The following is a 27,802-nucleotide window of genomic DNA, read 5'->3' on the forward strand; positions in this document are numbered from 1 at the left end:
CTGCATAAGCAGAGAGAGATGTGCCGCGAGGAGTTTGCCTATGTGTTTCAAGTGGATCGCACTGACTTCGTCAATGCCCGATGAGCCTTTCTATTTGAGTCTACTGATGGCATCTTCAACAGAGCGGGTACTGACGATAAAATCTTCATCGGGATGAGAAGATAGAAACTGATCCAAAGCAGCCTCGTAAGGTTGTTCGATGGAGAGGTCAGGAGCTGAGAACTCCGATTCGTAATGGGCATACCATTCATCTTCAGGGATGTCGGCTGGGGATGGTGAAGAAGAATTTTTTGCAGAACAAGAGACAAACTTGAAGATCATATTTCTATCTTGTTTGGCACGGGCAGAATAATGATTGACTAGATTTTTCCGATGCCGAGCCAGGGCCTTAATCCGTATGCTGTTCACAAGACCCATATTCGGGCGTCCACACTCTTTCCATACTGAAAACTAAAATTTTGCTTGACTACATTAAACGACGAGATCTGGATTTGACGACCACCCGGAAATGATTCCCTTACGAATTCTTTGCAAAGGAACAGCTTGTTTTTCTGCGAAGCGGAGAGCATGGCAGATTTCTGCGCAATATATATCTAGACAAATCGAAACCTCTTTTTGAGGTAACTGGAGTGACTTCTGAAGGAGATGAAATGGGACGCTGACTTTATTCAGGACTGAATCTACCAACTCGATGAATAAGGCTTGATCAATTTTCGACCAGTTACAACGGTGTCGAGGTGCTGAAGGAGCAAGAGCTGTGGTTTGGTGACCAGAAGATGGCATACCGACAGAGCAAGTTATGGGAAGATGATCAGACAACTAATAATCAAACACAGCCTTTATTATATCCGCTCACAGATCTGACGATACTACAACATGGTCCAGGCTGGAAGTTAGCGAGGACGTGTGAATATACGTAAAATCAGACGATTTATCTAAAACACGCAAAGAATCATTAAATAAGCCTTTAACTAGTTTTGTACACGGTGAAGCTTGAAAATTCGGCTCTGACAGATTATAATTAAAGTCACCGGCTATAATGCAAGGTAAACCTAGGCGCCGAATTTTGTCTATACATGAACCTGGTTTTTCACAAGATAGCACAAATTTACGTTCAGACTGGCCATTATTGTAGTCTGTGGGAAGATACACACTAATACACACAGAACAATTCACTCTCACAGCTAGATAATAATCATTTGCTTCGAAGATACTAGAACGGAGAGCTGATTTCACAAAAGTAATAAGTCCACCCGAGGGTCGGCCTCTATTGTTCAGCTGTCTAGCGGTAACATATTAAGTTGACATATCCTCAATCTAAAGTATGTTCGGATCATGTTTAGTAAAAAAAAATGTTCCTGGAGACAAATCATACTAAACTCAGAACGGAGGCTTTCCAGAACCGGAAGTTTATTAATAAAAGAGCCGTTTATATTTCACTATAAAAAAGTTGGTGACGAGCTCATTAATTCGAGGGTTTATGGATTTTCGGACACATAACACTATAAACAGTGATACCCAGTTTCTTCCAACCAAAGCAAAAGGCTGCCTTCTAACACGGGGTATTGGACGTAGATTTGTGATCGGCGGAGCCACATTTGGAACATAATGAACCGTTCTTACAATCTGCGGCTAGGTGACTGATTACGCGGCAATTAAAGCAGCACCGAGGTAAGAACACGAACTCTTCAGCTGGGAGGCGTTCATATCCGATTTTCACTGAAACTTTGAGAAAGGTATCGAGGTCATTTCGTGTCAGAAAGTTGACTTTAAATGTTCGAGACTTGCCAAACTGTAGGGTTTTATTACACTTGGGGATTAGCTGTTTAAGAGACCGTTCGTCTAGATCCTCCATCACTCGCATGATCGCAACTGAAGAATCAGGTCCTTTGAGGAAGACGCTGAGCGACGGTTTTGCACGCTTAGCTGCATTCAATATCCGGCTCGCGGTTTGCTTGGAACGAACCACGAGTTTCCACTCGGTATTAGAGCGGCGTAACTCGGTTATATCACCGTCTGGACAGGGGCACAGTATGTCGATAAATGCTTTGCGTTCGCTTGGGCATTTTAAGTCTGTTGGAGGGTCTTTTAGTATCACAGAGTAAAGCGGCCTCGGGGGTGCGGCTTTGGACGATTGAGATTTATCTGGAAGGGTGACTGTAGAGCGGCTAGTATTTAGCATAAATCCATCCAATTTTCTGGAGAGTTCGTTTACTTTGGACACCATTGTAGCGTGAACTACCTCACCGATGGCAGGTACTTCACACGGACTAAATATCACAAATCTCGAGATCTCGATATTTTGTTTTGCTGTAAAAAATAATGACTTGCACATGTCAGTAATGATGCTCAAGTTCTAACATTTCGCATACGAAATCATCCGCCTTCTAATGTCCCAAATCACTGTGAAGGGTCTGCTTAGCTTGCATGATTGTATCAAGCTTGAAATAGTTTACTGCGCTTTTCAAAATCTGATCGAATTTCACCCCTTCAGTGAGTGATCTGCTCAAAAATTTCAGAACTGGGTTGAGTACCAGCTTTTCAGTCATCACTTTTACACAAAAACAGCCGAAGTCCACTGAATCACACAATACTAGGAACAAGGGAAGCGTCGGGACCCGCTCACCAATTCCTCGTAATTTAAGGGTAACTAAATACCGGTAGGTACATACGGCGCTTGTGGCTGGAACCTTCCCCTCTTCTGCTTATCGCCTAATATATGTTATCAGTATCGCTGCTATACACAAAGAGTGCAGTCCTCTAAGGTAATTAAATCTTTCTGTCTGGATCTCAGTACTTACTAAGTCAGTAAATCCCAAGGGAATTTAAATTCAAGCAGCAAAACTGTCAATATATATATATATATATATATATATATATATATATATATATATATATATATATATATGTATATGTACGCATACTGGCCTTATAGACAGCGCATATCTCTTCAATACTTCCACACAGTGAATAAGAAGGAAAGATGCACATAAAGTGGAAAAAATAACAGCCCCTATTCCCTGAGTTCTAGCAAGGGATAAAACTTGAATTGTAAAGAGCGTCAGTTATAAAATTTACTTACAAATTTATAAAAGAATTTATTTAGTCTCAAAAAAACAGTTTATTGAAGGTTGTCTCTTCTTCTCGCTTCCATTTATTTTTGAGTCAGCTTTTCTTTTGCGCTTTATTTCTGGCTTTATAGTCTTCTCTAATTTGTTCTTCCACTCCTAATAAAAAAAAATAACCAACAATCAAGTTCCAAAACAGACGAAAAACAAGAAATGTGACCATATGCGCCGATAAATCAAGACATTCTGAACCTACCGTCACTGTTACAGCTTGAGGTTCCATTTAGAATTTCCACAATTATGAGAAAATTACCAAAAAGGGTGCCCATAACAGGGAAGGCGCTAGCCACCCCCCCCCCCAGGCTGGATGATGCTACCTTATATTTGTATTAATTTAAAAAACTTTTTCCACAAAATAAGCCTTTCAAAAAAAAAGGAAAGAGCTCCATTAAGCAAAAAATGGGCAGAAATAAAGTCAAATAATCTTCCAAGCGTAAAAGTACCACAAATCACTATAAAAAAATAAATGAAACTCAAAACAAACAGAAATTAGGATGAATAGCCGAATCAAATTCCAAACGAGCAAAAATTAACATTACTAGGGCTGACAACCCCCATACCTTCTCAAGACCAGACAATAATTTAGGCTTTAGAGAAAAACAAAAAAAATGACCATGGATTGTCAGTTTAATACACCTATACTGATATTTATTCCTTAAAGTCTTAAATTTTTTGCATTTATTTAAGTAAAAAAATTGAAAACACTCAAATGTATTTTGTTTTTAGTAAAGTGCAAATGATGTTCTGGTCTTGAGAAGGCATGGGGGTTATCAGCCCTACTAACGTTAATTTTTGCTCGTTTCGGATTTGACTCGGCTATTTATTCTATTATCTGTTCATTTGAGCTTGATTTATTCATTGATAGTGATTTGTGGTACTCTTACGGTTGAACGATCAGTTGATTTTATTTCCTTTCTTTTTTGACTTAACGGAGCTCTTTGCCTTTCTTTGAAAAACTTGTTTTGAAGTAAAAAATTTTTTAATTAATTTCTGTTCGTTTTTTATTGACATAGTCATTTTCATGAAAAAAAAATTTATATCTTTTCTGGTTTTTTCTATAAGAACCCATACTTTGGCTTGCTATTCGTATGTTGGGAGAAACTTCGGCCTAATTGCATAATTGTGTGGGGTTGACATTTCCAATATCCCTACAGACATACTTGCTGGACCGTTTTACTATACTGAACAAAATAGTTGTCTCAAAATTTCGACTAAATGTGTTCGGGAAATAAATCGGCTTGAGAGACGGGATGATTGCCCTCCAATCTCTTTTTACTCATAGAAAGGATACTAGAACTATTAATTTTCAATCGAATTAGCTTCTTTAAATGTTTCAATGATATTTCCAGCTATTATAGAGTGGTACTGCCTATGATATTGCTTATATGCCTATTTGAAAACCTGCATGTATACAGTTTTTTTCGTTTAATTGGAACTCTCCCTGAACGCTTCCCAAAACTTTCACCTTAATTCTCTTAGCGTCATTAGTTATAGTAACTGTAGTGATAGTATCAAGAATATATACATGGTGCTTTCTGGCTAGTTCAAAATCCCCCACAACTTACTCTTAAAGGTCTAACTTAATAATATAAGTTGCTCTTGAGATATTGCTTTGTCACCTTTTTGAAAGTCCACATGCTCATAGTTTGTTTTGATTTAGTTCAACATCCGCCAAAATATTTCTTAGATTTGATTACTGAAGACATTGTTATATTTTCTTTAGACTATTCGTTACAAAATGGCTGTCTCACAATTTCAATCGAACGTGTTTGGGGAAAAGAGGATACCAGGGAGGGGGGATATTTTCTCTCTGTCACGCTTTACTCTGAAAATGGAACTAGAACTATACATTTCCAATCAAACGAGCCTCCTTTAAAGTTCACAAGACCACCCCTTCATAGAAACCTTACATGTCCCCCGGGCATAGCTTACAACCCTTACCTCCATAATCTGGGGGCTTGTGTCAACCCCAAAGGCCGGGTTATGATATCTTTGGACTATTTTTGAAGAAATGGCTATCTCAAAATTTCAATCGGAAATGTATTTGCCCTCTGATCACTTTGACTCTTAAAAATAGCACTATAACTTCTGATTACCAATCCAATGAGCCCTCTCCAGAGTTCATACGACCACCATGACTATAAAAACCTTATATGCAACCAGAGCGTAACATACGGCCCTTACCCTGAGGGCTAAGGGGAGGGGGAGGGTTCATCCTCAAAGTTACAATTTCTGGACCTTTCAACTAATTTGAACAAAATGGCTATCTAAAAAATTCTGACTGGATGTGTTTGGGCAAATGATTGGTGTAGGGGGGGGGGGGTGATTGACCTCCAATCCCTTTTGACTGTATGGTTATAAATTTTTTTTTCTTTGTTTCTTTTTTTTATTATTGGAGTCCAGATTGAGGAGTTGTATAATTATGCAAGATCCCTTCAAACTTAATTTCGCTTCAACTGTTTTAAATAATAAATTGAATATTTATTTTTATATATACATCTCTATTACAATTCACAGACTGTTTAAACGAGTCGTAAAAACATTTTCTTCTTTTTCAATTCTATCTACTTTTTTCCCCTTCTCTTTCTTTTCCTTTGCTCCTTATTATATACAACTTTTATCTTGAAACTTTTTTTGTTCTATTCCTTTTTACAAACATACTCAACGGATATCAGATTCACTTTTTATTTTTTTAAAACAATAATATGAAAAACTTAACTAGAAAAACAAACTAAGAAGCTGTCAGTACAAAGTAGTTAGAAAGATCAGTTATTAAAACAAGAAATATACATTTCAAAAAAATTGAACAACAGCAACTCATAATTGCGAAGATTTTGAAGAGGTTCACTTAGGATCTTAGGATTATATTTGGTCCATACCGGGATGTTGGGTGCAGTACCTCACTGTATTTTATTCTTAAATTTATGATATAAATACAAAGACTACAGCACATGTCCCAAAAATGTATAATTCTACGTATCCCGAAATGAAAAATATTAAAACAAAGATAAAAAGAGCCCTAAAAACCCAATGTCACATAAATCATATCCTTAACCCAGGATATAACAAAGAAACTTAAAATCTTTAACAGGAAAAGACAACAAGTTTTGGATAAAAGTTTTAGTGGGTCCGAAGTTACGTTAAAGAAGGCAAAAAAAAAAAACGTTTAATAAAATTTCGTAAAAGAAAACGAAATTTAACTTTTATATGAATAAGTTTTTGATAGTTACACGGGCCTTTGTTACACATAATCCTCAAAAAATTGTACGTAAATTAATTATATCTCAACTACTTACATCTAATTATGCCAGATATTTCTTCCTCTCCCCTCCCTTTCTTCAACAAAAAGCTCCTTTTTTATGTGCCACCTGATATCTTTGTTTGTTAAATATGATCTTTTGTCGTTCTTTATTGCAATAAATGCCTTTCAAAGTGTCATCCTAAACATACCTGAAAAACTTTCTTCATCGCGGTCGAAGCAACAGACGACTTAATCTTTTCTTCAGTTAACCACTCCATGTTTTGGTGACTAGATGGAAGCAATATTTGAAGGTCTCCCTCAACCTGAAAACCTCGAAATTTAATTCAAATATCTTTGAAAGAGGTAGCTAAAAGCAGCTACCTATAAAAATACGTAGCAAAAGTCGACGTAAAATTTTTTGTCACGGATTTACGACTAAATGTCTTAGCAACATTGATTTGCGAGCCATAAAGGTCTAATTTGAACTTTTGCCCTTCCTCATTCCAAAAAAAATTCGTGAAAGCTTCGAATCAATCCCTCAGTCAAAGACAAAACAAGGTATACGTACTAAAATGATATTCTGAATTTTTCACCTTTTAATGGAAGCGTTTAATGAAAAGGTGCATAAATTGTTATGCACAACCAATGAAGTGCATCACTGTGGACAAAACTACAGTCACCAACAAGAATCTACAGGACTTTGTTACACACAATACAAGGAACTTCTTCCATATCCTTTCCATTCCAGATAGTTTCTTGTCTACAGATCCTGAGACCTGGGTGGATAATGAATCCCATATGAAGGCTGAAGCAATTGTCAGAGAACTACAAGTAGTGAATGACACAGCCAAACATGGAGTTGCCTTTATGCAAGACTACAATTTGCTGTTAACAAAAAAAATGAAGGCTGTTTCTCTGGAAGAGCCTGAGTTTCTTAGAGTATACTGGAGATTTCCAGATTGGTAGAACTGTATGAAACGCTGCGTTGGCTAGGGCTATTCTGGTGCGCAGCTGTTTTTCGGAGTCCCTACTGGAAGCTACTGTGCTTCCTAAATACTTGGAGTATGTCCTCTGTTCCATGTCTTCTCCTCTTAACTCGATTCCCTATCCATACGCCTACGTATTTCCCACTATACCGAAAATCATAGTTGAAAATGAGAAAAATCATTAGAGTTAAACAATCTTGCATATCCGTAGATCCAAAATAAAAAATTCCTTCGAAGAAGCTAGTAGTTATTTTTTTCTTCCTGAAGAAAAAGTTTTAATTCACTGAAATATAACTTTGTTATGATCCTTGGTTCTTGATCGTAACAATAAGATCCCTTAGCACAAATTAGGAACAGAACTCAGTCTTGCAAGCAAGACTGATATATTATCCTAATTTACGAAATAAAATTTTAAGCACTATCGTGACAAAAGCCTTTCTAAAGTATATAAATACTGAAAGTACCAATACAATTTTTTCGAGAGCACTATTAATGATACAGACTTTATGCAATACCTATAATGAAAAGCACTTGCTTGCCTTCGAGCTTCAAGAGCCCATTCTATTGCATCAAGTGATTTTTCCAAGAGCTGAAGACTATCAAACAGCTGGTAGTTAGGGAAATTTACCGGATACATAAAGTAAGATGTTTTCCTAACAAAAATATGATTGACCAAAATAACATCGAAGCTACGATACAGTATTGAAAAAGAAGTTTATCCTGGCCATTTATGGCGCATACGGCTTTGATTGATGTATCGTTGGAATTTATTTAACTGACAGGTCCCACTCAACCGTCAGGAAACGGAATATCCTGAATTAAAAAGAGGTTGAAGTACTGACGTACAACTAGCCTATGTTTCAATTTGTCACACAATTTTTGCTTATTTCATACAGTTTTCTCTTCTGTTTTTACATTAGGTACAGTGCATTTTGGTCACAGTACTTAAAAAGATTTTATATGATATTTTCTCTGAAGCAACAATTTAATGTCCAGTTGATTAAACTCAGCTGATGAAATAGGCAAAATTGAGTCTTGTGAATACCTACAAATATTACTTCAGAATTTTATAAAGTAAAATATATTGCATTTTATTGATATGTAGCCTACTGTACAATCAGTACTTCAACCTCTTTTTAATTCAGGATATTCCGTCACCTGACGGTTGAGTGGGACCTGTCAGTTAAATAAATTCCAACGATACATCAATCAAAGCCGTATGGCCTTATAAAAGATAGACGTCATAAAGAAAGATTTAAAGGAAATAGGAGATTGCTGGGAGGGTGTAAAAGGGAAGGCCTTGAATAGATTGGGATGGAGAAGGACCGTATGTAGCTGTGTTGGCCTTAGGCAGCTTGGTGCTGCGGTGAGTTGTTAGTAGTAGTAGTATGAAATTTATCTAAATCAGCTTTGAAATGAATTTTTTTTCCCAATATCTCATTTCTTTTCAAAATTTCAGATTTCAAAATCACACAAAAGGTTTTCAAAAACAAGTCAGTGAGAAAAAAGAAACCAAAAGTAAAGCTTCATCTCTTTTGTAACTATTTAGCCGTCATTTTCTCAAATCATTTACCTAGTTATTTCTAAAAATAGATAATAAAGGATTGATGAACAAATAAAGAAAAAATTAAATAAAACATGTGTTTTTAGAGGTTCAGTTTAAGCGAAATATTTAGTTATCTTGATTACCCCCCCCCCCTCTTCTCTTATAATTTAAAAACCATTGAAGATGGTGCCTTTTTAACATTATTGATATTATCATTCAGAGAGAAGTTCTGTTATAATTCTGGGCTTCTTCAACTGTTTTATGAGCTGTGAGTGTAAAAAAGGATAATCTGAATAATATAAAGGTATTATAATAGATTTTGGAATAAATAGACTGCTAAAAGGTTGGCAATTCACGCTTGGCACAAAACACACGAGAATCATTTAGAAGACTGTTATTTTTACAGTTTCCTTTTTTGCTTTTTTAAGTTTAATTTCCTTCTTTTGAGAAGCTGTATTTACAGAAGGTATCCTCATCCAAAGAATAAACCAGATGAGAAGGATCAGCCAGAAATTCCTGCTTCCAGGCAAAAGCAGCCCGTGTTTAAAACTGTAGAAAAAAAGGTCCTTTCGACAGAGCATCGGTATTAGAAAAATAAAATAAAACATACAGCCTAGTAAGAAATGAAATAAATACCTTCAATTCGTTTACTATATAATATTGATTAATGTGAGACAGTTTATGGAAAGTTTCACCACATTTGATGGCTGTGCTCGTTTTTATCCCAATTGTCTCCAAAAATATTGAGTCCTTCATTTCTTCATCAGCTTCTATGCATGGAAATTCCCATAGGTTGGCAAACAATCCTGTTAAGAGTAAGTTCGCTTTTATTAAAAATAGTCTAAAATCAAAAGGCTTGAAAGGTTGGTGGTACTAGCGCTCCCCTAATTAGCAGTGATTCCACTAGCCACAATTTTTGGGGGGTTTTCTGAGAGATTCCCTGACATGAAAATGAATTCCCTAAATCTCCTTAAAAATTAATGTTGCTTATAATTAATAATTCGTATTTCGTAGTAACTTTGGTATATCTACGAGCATTGTTTTTCGGGAATGTTTCAGAGCACCCAATTTTCTTTCGGGGAAATTCCAAGAAATTCAGAGATATTGGAAGTACTAGCAATGAGCGTAAAAGATGAATGACTCCGCACAATCTTTGACTCCGAAACTTTTAATTCCGGACATTCTAGCAAATTCATCTGCTGCATTGTGACTAATTATAATGGTACTAATTAATTTTAAAGACATTTTCACAAAAGAAGCTATTTAAAAGAAGTTATTAAACCTACGACGAGCGGAAACAAAGTCAACAAATAGATCAGGTGCAAAATGAACACGAATCACAATCAATTAACGACTGAAACCCAAAACAAACAGAAATCAAAATATATAATCAAGCTAAATTTAAAAAGAACAGAAACTACCGCAAAGATGGGTAGGACTAACACACCCTATGTCCTGTAAAGACCAAAATGTCATTTGTACTAGACTGAAAACAATTCATATTTCGAGATACGAGTTTTGTTTGACATCAACAACAATAAAAGAAGATGATCATATTAACACAGGTGCATTTTCCAGTCTTAATTTTCAAAGATATTCCGGAGCGCCCAAATTTTCTTTCGAGTAAATCCCAGAAAATTCAGGGATAATAGCATTAGTGGTAATTGAGGTTAAGAGACAGGTGTTTGTGAATCATAAATTTTTGCTCCAGAGTTTTTACCCATTTTATTTGCTGCATTGCCGTTGCATTGTGAATGTTATGATAACGATAAATATGATGAATACAACGGATTATAGAAAACAGAATTATAGGTGGTAATTATTGATGAATTTTTTTTTTATTTTATATCCTGACTATTATTGTGACTATTATAATAATGACTATAATTAATACAATGGATTATACTGGTAATGATTAGCATTGTAGGTGATAATTATCGTTGAATAGTTTATCTTTATTTTATATTTCTTAAGCCTTTTCGCAGCTGGATCTTCCCTACATCACTTCTATAATTAAAAAAGCTATATAAAAAAAAGAATACATTTAACTACTTCTACGAGACACGCAGTGACGAAAGCAGGAACTTAGTTTTTTAACTAAGAAACTTAGTTTTTTTTTGGATAGGGTCGAAAAGACACAAAATCATGTAAATGATAGAAGCAACTTGAAAAGTTTTGGGGGAACAGTCAGAGCCATGAGGTAAAAAAAAAAAAAAAAAAAAAAAAATCAAAATTCAGTTTAACAAGTGTAAAAAAAAAATCAAAGCTACCTACTATTAATCACAGTTTATATAATTATCCAGTAAGTTTACCGCAGATGATTTCTGGCTCCTCATTCTCGGTGCGAACAAAAAGCTCCTCCCACTTATTTGTGCACTTATTGGTTGAGCCGGCCAAGCAGTTTTGTCAGTACTTGTTCCGTAGGTGATTATTCTTTGTCTACCCGTGAAAAGATCTAATGCCGCTTATGTTTATAGGTTCTCTGGAGCACTCGCACCTCGGTCCGGGTTTTTATAATGGGTGAGATAGGGAAAGATCATACTGCTAATTATATAAACTGTGCTTTTAATAGATAAAAAAGAGACAAGAGGAAATTGAATATTAGCTCATGTTTAAAAACATAACATAAATTATTATCTGCAAACTATTGGTACCGCATATAATATAGCAGTAAAACGCAGAAACGAAAAAAAAAAGAAGCCTACAAAAAAATACCAAATGAAGCTACTGTCTACTAAAGCTGCTAACTATTGCCATCTACTGCAGCTGCCTATAAAGTGTAAAATTTATGCAGTATCAGATGGCGTTTATTCTTTTCCTTTTCATGGAAAAAGCTGTTACTTAGTAACGACTAAACCACAGGCCATGGTAACTAGAAACTACAAATATGTTTTCCAATAAATTTTCAAATTATACAACATTCAACACAGATACGGACAGGGAGGATACAGCATTTTTATTTGAGAGAGGGGGGGACTCCCCCATTTCTATGTTTCGCCCCTGTATTCTGTGTAACTAAGGGGGGTTCCCCCTTTGCTGTTTTGCTCCTGTATTTTGTTTAACTTTCGACCTTATGGGGGAGGCGGAGCGATGGTAAACGAAGGTAAAAGACGTATAATGGTAAGTCGTAAATTTTGGTTCCAGCCCCTTTAGCCAAATCTTCTGCTGCATTGTGACTATTATAATAATGATGCCTATAATGAATACACTGCATTACAATGGTAATGATTATCATTGTAGGTGATAATTATTGATGACCAGTAATGGCCTACGCTATTACTGAAGAGGATTTCCAGCTTATAACCACTTATTTGAACAGGGTGGTGGTCAGCTTATCAGACAGGTAAATCTTACCCCCTTATGCTCCCACGATATTCTCTTATTATATTAGTCTTTAGGGCGATTCTTTACCTTAAAGAATCACCCTAGCTCCTCCTATTTGGAGGATACAGCTATCTCCTATTTGGAATTAATTTGGCGGTCTTGACATAGCTAGTAGAACTTGAAGATTCGAAACAATGAAGATTCGATAAAACTGCATTTCCAAGCCAAAGTGCCTGGTTCATTCACTTGAAGTAATTTTTTTATGTTAATCTAAGTACAATTTTAGATCCCCCCCCCCGATACATGCTGGTTTATGTGTATAAGACGGCTATAAGAACCATGGCCAAAAACATGGGGCAAAATAAAAACAAACTAAATTTGCTTTAATTGTAAAAGCCTAGGTATTTGATTTGAAAATTACAATTTTGGTATCTGTGCATACGGAAATGGCTCCAAGAAAAGTTCTAGGAGGTACCATCAAATGATTTTATGAGAGAGTGGTGTATTTTAGCTAAAGTCTTGACATAGAACTTGAAGATTTGAAAACCTGACACAAAACTAATGTCGACGCCTTCTTTCCCAAAAAATCTTAGAAAAACCATTTAACGTCTCTTGTTTTCAGGACATAGAAATACTCAGTTTTAACGAAAGTTACCTCATTAGAAAATGTGAATTTTGTTTTTCGATTAAACGGAGCAGAATTTTTTTTTTTTTTTTTTTTTGGAGTTCAGGGAAGAGCAGTCCCTAAAAAACTTTGTGCATAATTGCTAGGAAACATTAAAAAACAGGATAATATCGTTAGCGCAATTTGTGGCTTCTGGAGTTCCCTGTTGTACTACAAGCTTTAATAATACTAATGAACAAGGGCTATATTTAAATTAAACAAACAAATTTATCAATCACCAAAGCGAGCTGACTTAGGCTTAACACCCTTTCAAAGAAAAACATCTAATAATTGCACTGCTGTCAAACAGAAAAAGAAAAAGAAGGAAGAAGAAGAAGGAGAAAAAGGAGGAGAAAGAGGAAAATAGCGCGGGTCGACCTCACTGAACTTAGAATTATACAAAAATCACTAAAGAAAACAGCCTGAAAAATATCCGTTATCTCACTACCACCCAGTAAATAAAAAAAAAAAAAAAAAAAAAAAATGAGAGATCACTCGGGAGAAAAAAACCCTTGCCGATTGATGGGACGTAAAATTTCATTGCCTTTTCAATCGAATTCATCGTCAAACTCTCCATAGCTCTCGTTGGTGGCTAGTCCCCCGGGAGAATTTACTAATGGAACCTTTGTCTTTGAGATAGTCAGCCGACGCTGAGGCTCGTATAATGATTTAAGGTATCGAATAAATCACATATATAAGGTTTTATTGCACAAATATTATCAAAACATCACGATGCCTACTATTGTAGACAACTAGACATCCCTTGCGCACATGCCATGACATAAGCCATACCAGAAAATATCATAATGAGTATATAAGCTTGGATCTACCTACCTGCTACGACTACTACTATAAATAACTCACTGCAGCAACAAGCCGCCTGAGGTCAACAAAGCTACGTATGCTCCTCATCCGTCCCAATCTATTCAAGACCTCTCTCTTTATACCCTCCCGAAAAATTCCCATTACCCTTAAATCTTTCCTCGCGACATCCCCCCACTCCATTCGGAGACGATCTGCTTTTCGTTCGGGCCTAGAAGATTGACCAACAAGGACAATCTTTGGCAATCTGCCATCCTACATCGCAGAATCTGTCCTAGTCGTCTCATCCTTTCTCAGCCATTCCATCAATATCTACTTATCCTTGGTAAAAAAAAAAAGATGTAATCAATTGAATCCTCTCCTAATCACAAGACCTACAGTAAAAAATCAGGTAATCTCTAAAGGAACGTTCAAATGAGGCAAGCAGAGCAAACAGAAACACCTCTTACCTCTAGAGGGAAGAGTCATGTGGGTACTGAACGCGGCCAAAAGATAAAATTATTCTAGTAATACTTCTTTTATAATAATCGTCAGTCATTAGAATAGTGAAATAAAGAAACTAAGCACCTTCAGAAGGGCGCTGGAACACCAAAAATTCCTTTTCCTTTTTGTGCACAATGTATACAAAATATTTTTGTTCTCTTGCGGCAATTTTCTTCTTCTTCCGAGGGTAGTTTTGGACACCATCACTGCAATAAAGAAAAATTACGATAAATGCATCCTTAAATAAACATTTCAGCCTAAAAAAAGAAAATAAATCTTAGAAAATCAAAAATAGAAAAATAAAATTGTTCTATGGGGACGACGTTAGGCAGATAATAGTTTTTCCTCATCTAATTTACTAGAGAACATTATGCCAATACGGCCATCTCTAATAACACCCGAATAGTAATTTTCCAAGCATCGTCAAAAACTAGAGATGTCTAATGGGAAGACAGAAGCTTTACTGGAGAAACAGTCTTGTGATTCTTTGACCAGACAAACATTGCAATGAAGCATCCCTAGCTTGACAACGCATAGTATAGGCAATTGACGACGACGCCATTAATGTCATGCGATGAGCATGAGGACGAAGCTAAAAGCAGTCTGTCTGAGCCAACACCTTTTTAAATTTTTCTTTAAAGGGCTAGGGCAAATTTGATAAAAGGTCAGCTTAAAATTTCCTCTTTGAAGCAAAAATAATCCAGACCACTAAGGTGGGTTGGAAAAAAAATTCGAACGTTTCGGTAGTCACAAATTTCATCAGACAGAGAATATAAGTTGGCGATGCCGAATTGTTTTGATAACCTAATGTTTGAAAATATTTTTATGAAACTACTTTGCCTAAAGAGTCACAAATACAAAGTCTTAAGAAGGAATTTGAAGATGGGCTATACATCCTATCTAGTTTTCAATTTTTTTTTATTATTTTAGCAATCAGCATCACTTTTAACACTGAACTGGCGAATCATTACCAAAACTGAAAATACAAAATCAAACATGAGGAACCTCCAAGATTTCTAAATATATAGCAACAGAATAAGGCCAATAATATTAAAAGAAATGGTTGTTTATCTCAGGCACTGAAAAAAGACAGTGGGAAAAAAACAAATAGCCTAGCGACTTAAGGAAATGAATACTAAAGACTCCATGAAAAGCCTAAAAACATATAAAATCTACAATGACTGAATCTCAAAATTGAAAGTAGATACGAATTAACCCCCTCCTAAAATCAAAGCTATAAATACATACTATCATATTTCAAAGCCAACTAAATCGGGTTAATTAAAAATAAAAACCTACTATTATAATTTTATTATTCGAATATTTACGTCAGCATTTTTTAGATTTTGTTCCTGCTGGGGCAGTCTAACAAGTTTTTACTATTATAAGTGCAATTTATTTTACCTTCCTCGAGGAGTTTTTCATAGATAAAAACTTTTCAGACTTATTCCAAACTTTTCAAACGCTAAATTTTGAATTTTGTTCCAATTCTCTAAGAATGACTCCTGAAAATCAAGGACCGTTTAATTAGAGCAATAAGAAGCTTATTCAAAAGCATTAAAAATCTTTAGTGTGGAGAGCGAGGTATTAAGGAGGGAGCAACAACCCTCCTATAAGCAATAATTTCTGTTCGTTTTAAGTTTTAACTCCTTACTTTCAGTCGAAAAACTCGTTTTGTTTCTTAATTTAACAAGAGACACTTAAAGAAAAGACAAATTAACGAGCTCAGAGGAAAAAAAAATCTCGCTGCCGAGAAATCTGCTTGTATAATGAAAATTATAAAGAATAAAACGAAAAATAAAACAAAGAAAGTTTACAAAATAAATATAAAATAAAGGAAGCATAGAGAGAAAACTGCTTCTCAATGAGCACAAGATAACAGAATCTTACATGTCTTAGCTTAGTTACGTTTACGTTTCTTGTGTAAGACTTCATATGTTACTGTTCAATGTAAGACGACAATTTTGCTTTCATTCAATATCTGAGACTCGGCTTAATTCTTTACAGAATTAAATTTTTGAAATTTGCTCTGCAGTATTTTTTGTTTTGTTTTTTTTTTAATTGAAAAAGTTTTTGAAGCAAGTGAATATAGAAAATTGTCATTCTTTTTTTTAGTTCGAGTTCAAGTTCAGTTAATGAGTATTTATTTTTCTTTTTATATCCTTAGACAGGCTATTAGGCTAGTTCCTTTAAAAGTTGAAAAAAAAACTCCTCTGTTTTTAAGCTTTTGACGGACACTGGTAAAAAAGATCTGTCATCTCTCCTCCTGGTCCGTATAGTCTCTGCAAATATACCAGATCCTTACTACATACACAAGAATTAATAGTTTGAACTCACGCGGTGACAAATGGATTTTCTCTCGGAAGGCATAAATGGCAATCTTCAACTGCAAAAAAAAAACGATCCCAATTAGGTCACTCGTATAAATAAAAAAATTGAAAGATATCCCATGTATTCCACATATTTAGGACGTCATTTGAAGATAACAATTCAATATGATACAAAGAATTTCCAAGTAAAAAAAGAGAGCCTTCTTGGGAATGCAACTCCTGGGGAAAGGTGAGGCATGAGGCACAGCATTTTAAGGAGGAGGCTAAGGTTCAAATATTTTCTTTAAAAATTGAATGTTGTAAAATTCAGCATTGTAAATACATTTTTAGGTTCTGTCCCTTGCGAGTATCCCTGGTTAGAGGGCAACACAAAACTTCAGGAATGATATCTGATAAGTCCAGCCAAATCTTTAAATTCTGGCATTTGACAAAACAGATACAGCTAGGGTTGCTGTGTTTCATATTTAACAAATAAGCCCCTTATAACAAAGCATTATTTGGGCATTTTGTAAACTTTATTTTTTTTTGCATTTAGCTCCATAGGCCTCCATTTTTCTATTGTAAAAATTCTTTACTCTAGAAGTTCTTTAAGTTTTATTTCGAAAATTCCACGGCTTTACTACTACTACGATATAGCCATATAGGGTACCCACCTTATTTCGGATCAACGAGCAAGTCATGAATAAGTCCGTATACATTTTTGATTTTTTATGGGGGTGGGGATGGCGTGATTACAAACGTCTTCTTCCCTCTGTGGGTGCCCTTTGTGAGAAGATCACCTTTATAAGTTCGTCCGAATCTATGAATTCTAGCGTTCTACCAAACAGGTGCTACAAGACCTAACAATTTTTAATATATTTTTTTCTTTCAACAAATACGCATCTTGTAAGATAGGTGTGTTTAAGTATTTTCCAAAGTTAATTTTTTGGAAGGGGGCTTTCAAGGCAATAACCAAGGAATAAAAAGTTAAGGCAGCAGTTTTGTTTTAATCTTAAAAATTCATTACCCTAGGAGTAATTAATCCAGTAAGGCTTTTTGGATATTTCCACTGCTTTACTAATATAGTGAAACCAAACAGGATCCATCAACATATATTTGATAAAGTGAAAACAATTAAAATTGTTAACGTGTAAATCATAGACAAGTTCTATTTTGCTTTCTATAGAACTATCTTTGAACATTATCGAGATTCTTGTATGTTGACAAAAAAAAAATCGAAAATTTACCACACACTCAATTCAGAACTACAAGTAGAAAATAATTTAGAAATGAAAAATTCTCAAGGATTTAATTTTCGTTGGCTAGGCATGTTATGTCTTTAAAATTATTGCAGGATCTTTGAAAAATTACTTAGTGCTAAGAAAAATTTGATATTTCGAATCAGTAAAACTATAAGTTATGTCGTATTACTGATACTATAATAATAATAATAGAAAGACAATACAAAAATTTCTTCTTAAAAAGATAAATTAATACAAAAATGTAATAGAATTAAATTATTTCAATACAATAAAACCAAGACTATATATGAACTATACAAAACTACATTTCAAACAATAAAGTCATACTAAATTCAGCTTCTATAGAAAGGGTGACCCAAAAGTAGGTTTACAGTTATTAAACTATCTTTTAAATAGTTGAAATTAGATTATTAAATAATTTACGTTACTGAAAGTTATAATGCTCATGGTGAGTTTCTCTTAATCCTAAGATTCTCTTGTTGGTAGTGTTTCTTTGTCTTTATGTCATTTGTTTTCCGCTGAGTAATTACAAGCTCAAAAATTGAAAATTGCGCTGGGTACTTACAAGCTCAAGCTTAAGTCAAGTTTCTTAAATTTGAGTTTCTTAAAAAAAACAAGTTTACTAAGCTTTGAGTTTACCAACGTGCAAGGGAAACGGAATAAATAGGTATTTCAGGTCGTTGGGAGGGGGCAGGGTTGCCAAACCACCACCCCTTCTCAACAAGGCTCAATTGCATTATATGTGCCAAAAAATGGAAAACATTTCTGATCCAAGGATAAACATAAGTTGTCTGTCATTTTCTATCCTCGCCATCCCCTCTAGCCTTTTCCTTCCCCTCCCCCACCTGTCCTTTTCTCTCTCTCTCTCTCTCTCTGGCAGTCTACTTGGATTTAAAAAAATTTACAAAAAACTCAATTCCTGTCATTGAATAGTAATTTAAGATCTTATATTTACAATATTTGGACACGAAAAAGTATTGTTTCTTAATTACAGTTAACATGCTTTGCATTGGAGGATTAATGAAAACATTTCCAAGAATAAATAGGCAATATTGAGCCACAGAAACTTTTTCTTATTGTGTCTAAAATTCCTTACTGTCGTCCACAGAATTGTCTTTTTCTTTTCTGTTTTTGTTCTTCGGTTTTGAAACTCTGCTCCTCTCAAAAGCTTTGCAAATACTAGAGATTGGGCATGCAGCACAGAGAGGGTTCCTAAAAGAAAAAAAATTAAAATAAGGAAACTAATAGAAGCTGAAATAACCAGGGTGATGTAAATTTAGTAATTGACTTCCTGGAGGTTAAATTTCAGAGCTAAATAATTCATAAATGGCTATAATAGCTTTTTACTATTAAAATATATCAATTATACGTAATCGAATTAATTTGGCTGATTCAAAATGTGTAACCGTAATTTTTCTCATGAGTGCGACTGGATTTCTACTTTTCATTTTCTCTTTTAGGAGGGGCGTTTATGCACCACCATATATTTTTTTTTTTTTTTTTTTTTTTGCCTCCTTCCGTATTTTGAAAAATACCTTTCGTTTTGGTATTTTCCTTGAAAACAACCATTTTCATTGAAAAAATAGAACAAAAATTGCCCCCACCCATGGGCGCCCATAAGCTGAATTCCAGGGGGGGGGGCAAAACTCGTCTAATTGGAACTTTTAATGCTATATAATAGAAATCTCAGAACAAAAATATAAAAATAAGGCAGCATCATTCAGCCAGCAGGGCGGGCGCCAACCCCCCCCCCCCTTTATGGGCGCCCATGCACTCACCTCTCCCCTAAATTATTATGAAATGACAAGAGTGTTGTGGTAGCTTAAACTAATCCAGCTACCAGCAATTTACGGAAAAAGTTGGGTTCTCAAAAGAATTTACCAAAAAATATGCAAGTGTTTTATTTTTTGTTTTACCTTGGCAAGCATACTGAGGCTCCCAGCTCCATTATAGCTTGATTAAAATCCCCCGGTCTATCTTGGTCAACGACCTGGTCTGCCAGAGTCCATATATGCTCTACTGTTTCCTATAAGAGATAAGAACCTATAATACATTAGTTTAACAGTACCACTAAGCATTACTAATTGAAAATTTTCGAGTAGTAAAATTTGAACATTACTAAACAACATTTCAAAGTCTTACTTCAATTAAATGCTATAAAATGGTTAGTATATTATTCTAATATGGATATTGCACCAAGATAAGATATATTCAATAAACGAAATACTTAAGATAATACCTTCTGCTTGGCTAAGGGAAGACCAGTAGCGGTTTTAACCTTCACAATATGGGGCGGGGGGGCAAGGTATACAATACGACTGTAAAAATATAAAATAAAAGGAACTTAAATGTCAAAAGTCAGAAAAATTGGGAGGGGGCCCAGGCTTAGAACCACCACTGGGAAAGAACCTTCCAATAGAAAAGAAGATATGATAATCTGAACGAGTAACCACATCAATAGTAGCCAAAACTCTAAAAATACTAAATCTTGATAAAAGTATGCGTCCCATGAACCTGTTTTTTATAAAACTAATGCATGATAAACATAAAATTCGTAAATGTAAAATCGAATAGGCTATGTTTAATAAACAAAAGTTGTAACTAGAATATGGCATTTTACTGATCACTTCAAAAAAGACGAAACACCCTCAAAAAGTGCTTGATGTAATTTATACCATTAGATTCACTATGTCTAAGAATCCTGGAACAAATAGTTCAAATTTTCTCTTGAGTTACAAATGCGTGTTTACCTGCTTTTAATGTTCTCCTCTGCCCACCCCCAAACCCTCACAGAGGGGTGGTAGTGGTATTGAACAAAGTCATAAGACATTAAGAGAGGCTCATTTCAATGGAAATTTAGCTTCTAGTGCCCTTTTTATGCGTAAAAAGAGGGACTTGTCTTAGTGAGGTGCTATTTGAGTGGCGAAAATATATTTTTACCTAAAGTAGCGCCACTATGAGGCAGCAATGCTATTGTTGTCACAGCAGTAGGTTTTGCTGATCCTTAAGCCTACCTCCTTCCCCATCAGCCAACAAATACTATGCAGTTAAGCTACCATGGACTTTGGACTGTCCCTGGACTCTTATATTTACTTTTAGCTGAACCAGGACAGACTTTGCTGGATCATGGGCCTATGGGCTGATTATTTCTAGCAAGCCAGGGTCCTAATGGTAGTTGTGACGACAGAAGCCACTCTAGCTACACAAAGGAAAAATCTCCATATAAACACACGGACAGCCGTTCCAAAAAATTAAAAATAATAATTTTGACTCACAGTTCAAGTCAGTAAAACTTCAACAATTTACAGAATTTTACCACACGTGAAACAACCTTAACTCATTCAGAAAATCTTTCCAAATTATAGTCCTAGCACGTCAATTCCTAGATCTTGACCTAGTATCAAATGAGAACTTCAAGTTCGATAATGGTAAAGAGACAATGAAATAGCAAAAAGCAAAAAAAGGAGGCAATGTTTTGTAATGATGAGCATGCACAAATAAAACACCATTAAATGTACAAGCTCCCGCAAAAGAAGTTTGCTTTAATGATGTCTTACAGTAGGCTACTGATTAATTCCGGTTACTACTAGTCAGAACTCCCAAGAGAAATAATGGAACGTGTTGTTTGACAAAGACAAATAGCAGTGTAACAGATACAGAGGCGCTATAAACAAATTACATTCTCAGTACATTACGAAGGAAAATAACCTTCAGTTTTCTTATAATATTAACATTCTTAGCTGAATTACTACTTACACATGCGATACAATCATCATAACTCATGATTCATCAACAATAACTTCCAGATAACGAGCATTAACCCTAAATTTAATTATCTTTAATTTGTTCTTCTTTCATACATCATCTAACAAGATCTATTGTGGTCCAATTTTAATTTATTTAACCACATCCACTCTTCAATACATTGAATTGTCTTTGACATAACATTTAACAATTCAACTTTGCTTCTGGAACCAACAGTCAGATAAAAATTATATATGAAACACGACAATATCGTTCTAACGTTATTACTATCATCAATCAAATCCAAAGGTACAGTACTAGATATACTAGATTATGAGTGAAATTTTTTTTTCTTTTACTTCGTGTTCTTGCTGAGTGAGAATCTTATCGTTGGCCTTGGTAAATTTTGTCTTGCTTCTTTTTTTACTCCTCTAGCGTGTATTTTTGTATACAGAGGGCACAAATAAATTATTATTATTATTATTATACTACAAAGATCATATATATACACCAGAAACAATAATGGACCCAAAGTCAACCATTAAAAAAACACTTTTATGCATAAGAAAAACATCGGAAAGGCTTCTACTCCATTCAGGAGGGACATTCAGATCTAGGAAACCTACTTGAATTTTAGTTAAAAGCTTTCAAAATGAAATTATCCCTATCAACCGAGTAAAACATTATTCTTCGTTCCTTTATCCAAAGCATCGTCAACAAAAGAGTAAGTACTAAAACAGCCTAGTCATATCGAAGAACCCCTTCTAAAACCAAACTGATGCAAACTAAAAAATTTCCAATGTCCGGGAACTTCAAAAGTATAATATTAATGAGCTTGACCTAAAATCTATTTTTCTTTTCGACTATCTTAGTAATAACTGGTAGAAAAAAGACATCTTTAATCAGCGAAAAAAATCTTTTAGTCTCCTTTAAACGACAGAATTCCATTCGTACATTTTAAAAATCTAATACAACATGCACCAAACATACAGAAATATACAAGAAACACTATTGCCAATATTCGCAAACAATCACACATCCGGCTAAAGACACCATCTTGAAGATTTATCATGTCTGGACACACCTTCAATGATATTTAAGGGAACCATAGTAATTTAGGCTAATAGCCAACTTAATTACCTTCCAAGATTTACTAGGGTTCCCATAAATATCATTAAATTTGTTTTTATAGTAGTGTTGCTTTTCTCGGCAAAGAACTACATTTTACCAATTTTTGTAATTCTTGTGCAATTCCTTAAAATATAGATTATTATCACGTGCCGACAACTTACAGAAGTACCGCTTCTGAGCAATACATGGAATAAGATTCTTGGACTTCTAAGGCTTCGTCAGTAATAATTTTCCCGCACGGGTTGTCACTGGCATACAATATTCCCAATAGCCTTATGAAATTAAAATACCTAGGCTAAAATAACTGATGAACATGACTCTTGACGTAAATACATAAAATTAACAGATCCTAACCCATCCTTAGATTTAGTGAGCTATTCGACCTATCAGAAGGCATGTTTAGTCCAGCAGAAATACAATAACTATTGATCCGTTTAAGAGAACGAGGAATAATCACCGAAATATAAAAAGAATACGAAACACGGTTCAATATAAGTTACATGAGTACGAATATTAACCGTAGTATGCATTCCATATTTCAAGATAAAATTCAGAATTGTCAGGCCTTAGGGTTCAAAGCTACTGCATTCGAGTCATATAAAGCATGGCATATTTGTACACGTTAAGGAAATTCTATACCTTAGAGCAGTGGTTCTCAAAGTTATTTAAACATTGTACCCTTTTTTACCCACAAAACATTTTAGGTACCCCTTCTCAGTTACCGGTACTAAGTAAACTATAGCTAAAATACAAATAAAATTGCCAGTCCTAGAGTTAAAGGGTTGTTTTATTTTTTGTTGGCCGACCGCGTACCCCCTAAAGTTTTGTGTGTACCCCCAAGGGGTAGGCGTACCACAGTTTAAGAACCACTGCCTTAGAGGATCACACTACCTCGCACGGTATAAACTTTCTTAGTTTGTGTGGCCAAACTATTTAGAATTGATTGGGTCTTGCAATAACTTGCAGAGCTTGGGTGAGAGATCCGAATAAACGACAGAAAACTAAAAGCCGACGCCTTCTTTACCGGAACTCAGAAAAGTAAATGAACTTACCCCGTTTTGAGCCAGAGATAGACATATTCAGGTTTAATGAAATTTACATCATTAGAAGTGTGAATTTTGTTTTTTCGATTAAACGAAGTAGGATTTCCTTGTAGAAGTTCAGAAAGATCAGTCTCTAAAACTGTAAACTCTGCTAGGAAAACGCAAATAATCAGCTTAAATGACATATCATTTGAACTCTTTGGCAGCTTTAGGAGTTCAATGGGGTGCCACCCGCTTTGATTCAAAACCTTGATGATACAGGAGACTTAAAAATCGCATCGTCTTTATTATCAAATTTCATAGTCACACCAAAGATTCGTAATAGCTTTCAATGGTGGCTAGTCCACTGGGATAATTCACTAATGGGCCCTTTTTCCTTTAGACAGTCAGTCGTTTTGAGGCTCAAAAAGGGATTTTAAGGTATTGAATTCCCTTAAACAGGTCCAAAGGTTGATATATACCCTGACTAGCTTTCTATTAATAACATGAAGAATGGAAAGCATTTATGAAAAATTTACTACTAAGCTTTTCATGATTTTACTTTTATAACTTTAATAAATCAAATAATATTAACATTTTGATTAATAAATATCAGTATATGTATATTAAATTGACAATGAACATTCATTTGTATTTTTTTCAGTAAAGTGCAAATTTTGTTCTGGCCTTGGGAAGGCATAGGGGTTTTGCGGCCAACTTATGTTAATTTCTACTCGTTTTGAGTTTGACTCTGTTAATTATTGTAATTTCTGTTGGTTTTGGGTTTCATTTATTTATCGATGCTGATTTGTGGTAGTTTCACGGTTGGTAGATTATTTGATTTTATTTTTGCTCATTTTTTGTTTAATGGAGTTCTTTACTTTTCTTCGAAAAACTTATTTTGTGGAAAAAGTTTTTTTAACTAATTTCTGTTCGTTTTATATTGACATAGTCTTTTCAGAGAAAAAGAAAATAAAATACTTTAAATCTTTTCGTTTTTTAAGACTTTATAGTTTGGGCTGTTATTTGTATGCTGAAAAAAAGTTTTCAGCAATTTTTAACAACATACACCCTTTTAAAAATCTGGACACAAATAGTACTGTTTAATTTAGTGTCATACCTCCTCTAGTTGACCTGAAACGGAAAACTTGATACCATTCGAAAAAAAATCTGTTTACTTTCTTTGATAGCTTGTATACACTTACGCTATTTTGATTTGGTTAAATTTTAAGAGCAGAAATGGGAGGGTTTGTGCGGGAGGGTGGGACTGAAAGAGGGATTAGTTGCCTTACAATCACTTTCGAATATTAAGAAGGGAATCATCCCTTTCCATTTTCAACCGACGAAACCCTAATCGAAGTTTCCACGACAACTCCTTCGATACGAAATGCCTTGGTCTAAACAACAACAACAACAAAAAATAATACATTATACCCACTTCGATCTTTACTATACAAATGTCAAGCCTTCCAATCACTTTTGACTATCAAAAAGGGCACTAGGCCTTTCGATTTCCAATCGAATGAGCCCTTTTGGAAACGAAGACGCTTTCTATAAACTCTTATATGCCCTCAGGGCATAACTTATAACCCTTACCCAAAGGTCTGTTAGGGTGGTTGTCATCCTCTATGACCCTGAATTTCCAGAGCTTTCAACTACGTTAAACAACATCGCTATCACAAAATTTTGATTAGATATGTTTGGGGAAATAGTGGGTGTGAGAGGGGCGGTAGTCACTCTCCAATCCCTTTCAACTAGTTAAAATGGCCCTAGCCCATTCAGTTTCCAATCAAAAGAGCCCTTTTTAAGTTTCTACGACAAAACTTTCGATAAAAATCTTATATGCCCCTGGGGCATAACTTACAACCCTTGCCCTGAGGGCTGGGGGGTATCATTCTCAAAGACCTAATTTCCAGAACTTTCTACTACGTCGAAAAAAATGGCTATCTGGAAATTTTGATTGGATGTGTTTGGAGGAATGGTGGGCGTCAGAGGGGGGTTAGTTACCCTCCTATCACTTTCGACTATTAAAAAGGGCTCTAGCCCTCTCAATTTCGAAATGAAGGAGCCCCTTTTGAAGTTTCACAACAACTCTATCTATAAAAATCTTATATGCCCCCAGGGCAGAACTTACAACCTTTGCCCTTGGGGCTCAGTGGCGCTTGTCATCTTAAAATACATAATTTCCAGAACTTTCAACTACGTTGAACAAAATGGCTATCTCTAAACTTTGATTGAATATTTAACTACTCTCCACTCACTTTCGACTATTAAAAAGGGCAATTTCAATTTCCAATCAAATGAGCCCTTTTTGAAATTTCGATAACAACTTTCTATATAAACTTTATATGCCCCCGGGGCATAACTTACAACCCTTGCACTGAGGTTTCTGAGGGGGTTATCATCCTAAAAGACCTAATTTCAAAAACTTTCAACTACGTTGAAAAAAATCCATATTTCAAAATTTTTTATTGGAAGTGTTTGGGAAAATGGTGGGCGTTTAAATTCTCAATTGAATGAGCCCTTTTGAAGTTTCTACACTTTCAATAAAAACCTAATACGCCCCCAGGGCATAACTTACAACCCTTGCCCTGAGGGCTGTGGGGGGGGGGGGGAGGGGTTGTCACCCTTAAAGACCTAATTTCAAAAACTTTCAACTACGTTGAATAAAATGGCTATCTAAAATATTGATTGGATGTGTTTGGAGAAAAGATGGGCGTGAGAGGCGGGTTAGTTGCCTTCAAATCATTTTTGACAATTAAAAAGGGCACTAGACCTTTGAATTTCCAATCGAATAAGCACTTTTTCAAGTTTCTACAACAAACTACTACTACTAACAACTCACCGCAGCACCAGGCCGCCTGAGAACACAGCTACGCACGCTCCTCCTCCACCCCAATCTATTCAAAGCCTCCCTTTTTACACCCGCCCACGAAGTTCCCATCTGCTTTAAATCTTTCTTTATGACGTCCTACCACCCCAGACGGAGACGACCTGCTTTCCGTTTAGCCCTAGACGGTAGGCTAAAAAGAACAATCTTCGGCAATCTGTCATCCTTCATCCGCACAACGTGCCCTAGCCACCTCAACCTTTCTTTCATTATAGCCCTAGAGAGCGGTATTGAACCACATTTTTCGTAGAGCCTATTGTTTGACATACGGTCAGTCAGCCGCTTACCCAGAACAATCCTTAAGCAATTTCTCTGGAAAACATCTAACAAATCTTCATCCGCTTTTCGGGGCGCCCCTGCTTCTGAATCACATTTGACCTCTGTCATCACTGTAGCTTCTAATACTCTAATCTTGTTTTGTAGACATATTTTCCTGGTCATGCAGACTTTTTTTTTAACTGTGAAAAAAAAACACCCTGAGCCTTGGCTATTCTACTTTTAATACCTTTACTGCTCCCACCATCTTTACTAATAATACTACCAAGGTAAGTGAAGCTGCCCACCTGATCAATCTTTTCATTACCCAACTTCACCTTTTCATCTTCACTTATTCCTAGACTTAGTGACTTAGTCTTCCTAACATTAATTTTCATACCAATCCTAGCCCTCTGAACTCACAAAACCTCTAAAAAACTTCATTCAGTTTGCTCACACTTTCTTCTATGATGCTTAAATCATCAGCATAATCCATGTCCAGGAGACTTTTTCCTCCCCATTTGATTCCGTGATCTCCCATTGCCTTTCCTGTGCTCCTTAAAACAAAGTCTATCAAAATAATCCATATAAAGGGGGATAGAACACAACCCTGCTTAACTCCAGATTTAATACAAAACCAACTGCTAACCTCATTTCCTACCTTAACAGCGGCGGTGTTATTCTCGTACATAGCACTAATCACTTTAATGTATTTGTCTGGCCATAACTTATAACCCTTGCCCTGAAGACTGTTGAGGAAGTGTCCTGCTCAAAGGCATAATTTCTTGAACTTTGAACTGCGTGGAACAAAATGACTATATAGAATTCTGTATTTGATGTGTTTGGGGAAACGGTGGGCGTAGAAGGGATTTTAGTTGCTTTCCAATAAATTTTGACGATTAAATAGGACACTAGCCATTTCAGTTTCCAATCGAATGAGCCCTTTTTGAAGTTTCCGCGACAACGCGTTATATAAAAATCTTATATGGCCCCTG

The 27,802-nt window shown here is 35.4% G+C and overlaps 1 protein-coding gene across 1 annotated transcript in view; it reads right to left on the reverse strand.

Moving 5' to 3' along the window:
• Positions 1-3,061: 3,061 nt before the first annotated feature.
• LOC148943773 (adenine DNA glycosylase-like) overlaps positions 3,062-27,802 on the reverse strand; it is a 149,246-nt gene continuing 124,505 nt past the window's right edge. Inside the window, exons 7-13 of the mRNA XM_089101235.1 lie at positions 19,682-19,791; positions 18,862-18,977; positions 16,532-16,580; positions 14,279-14,400; positions 9,538-9,707; positions 6,579-6,692; positions 3,062-3,227 (exon numbers count right to left, since the gene is read on the reverse strand). Of these exons, the coding sequence (XP_088957361.1) occupies positions 3,099-3,227; positions 6,579-6,692; positions 9,538-9,707; positions 14,279-14,400; positions 16,532-16,580; positions 18,862-18,977; positions 19,682-19,791 (810 nt within the window). The 3' untranslated portion in view covers positions 3,062-3,098. The remainder of the gene's footprint in view (positions 3,228-6,578; positions 6,693-9,537; positions 9,708-14,278; positions 14,401-16,531; positions 16,581-18,861; positions 18,978-19,681; positions 19,792-27,802) is intronic.

This window comes from Artemia sp. Qi Xiang Cuo, chromosome 15, assembly GCF_049724085.1.
Source record: "Artemia sp. Qi Xiang Cuo chromosome 15, ASM4972408v1, whole genome shotgun sequence".
NCBI lineage: Eukaryota > Metazoa > Arthropoda > Branchiopoda > Anostraca > Artemiidae > Artemia > Artemia sp. Qi Xiang Cuo.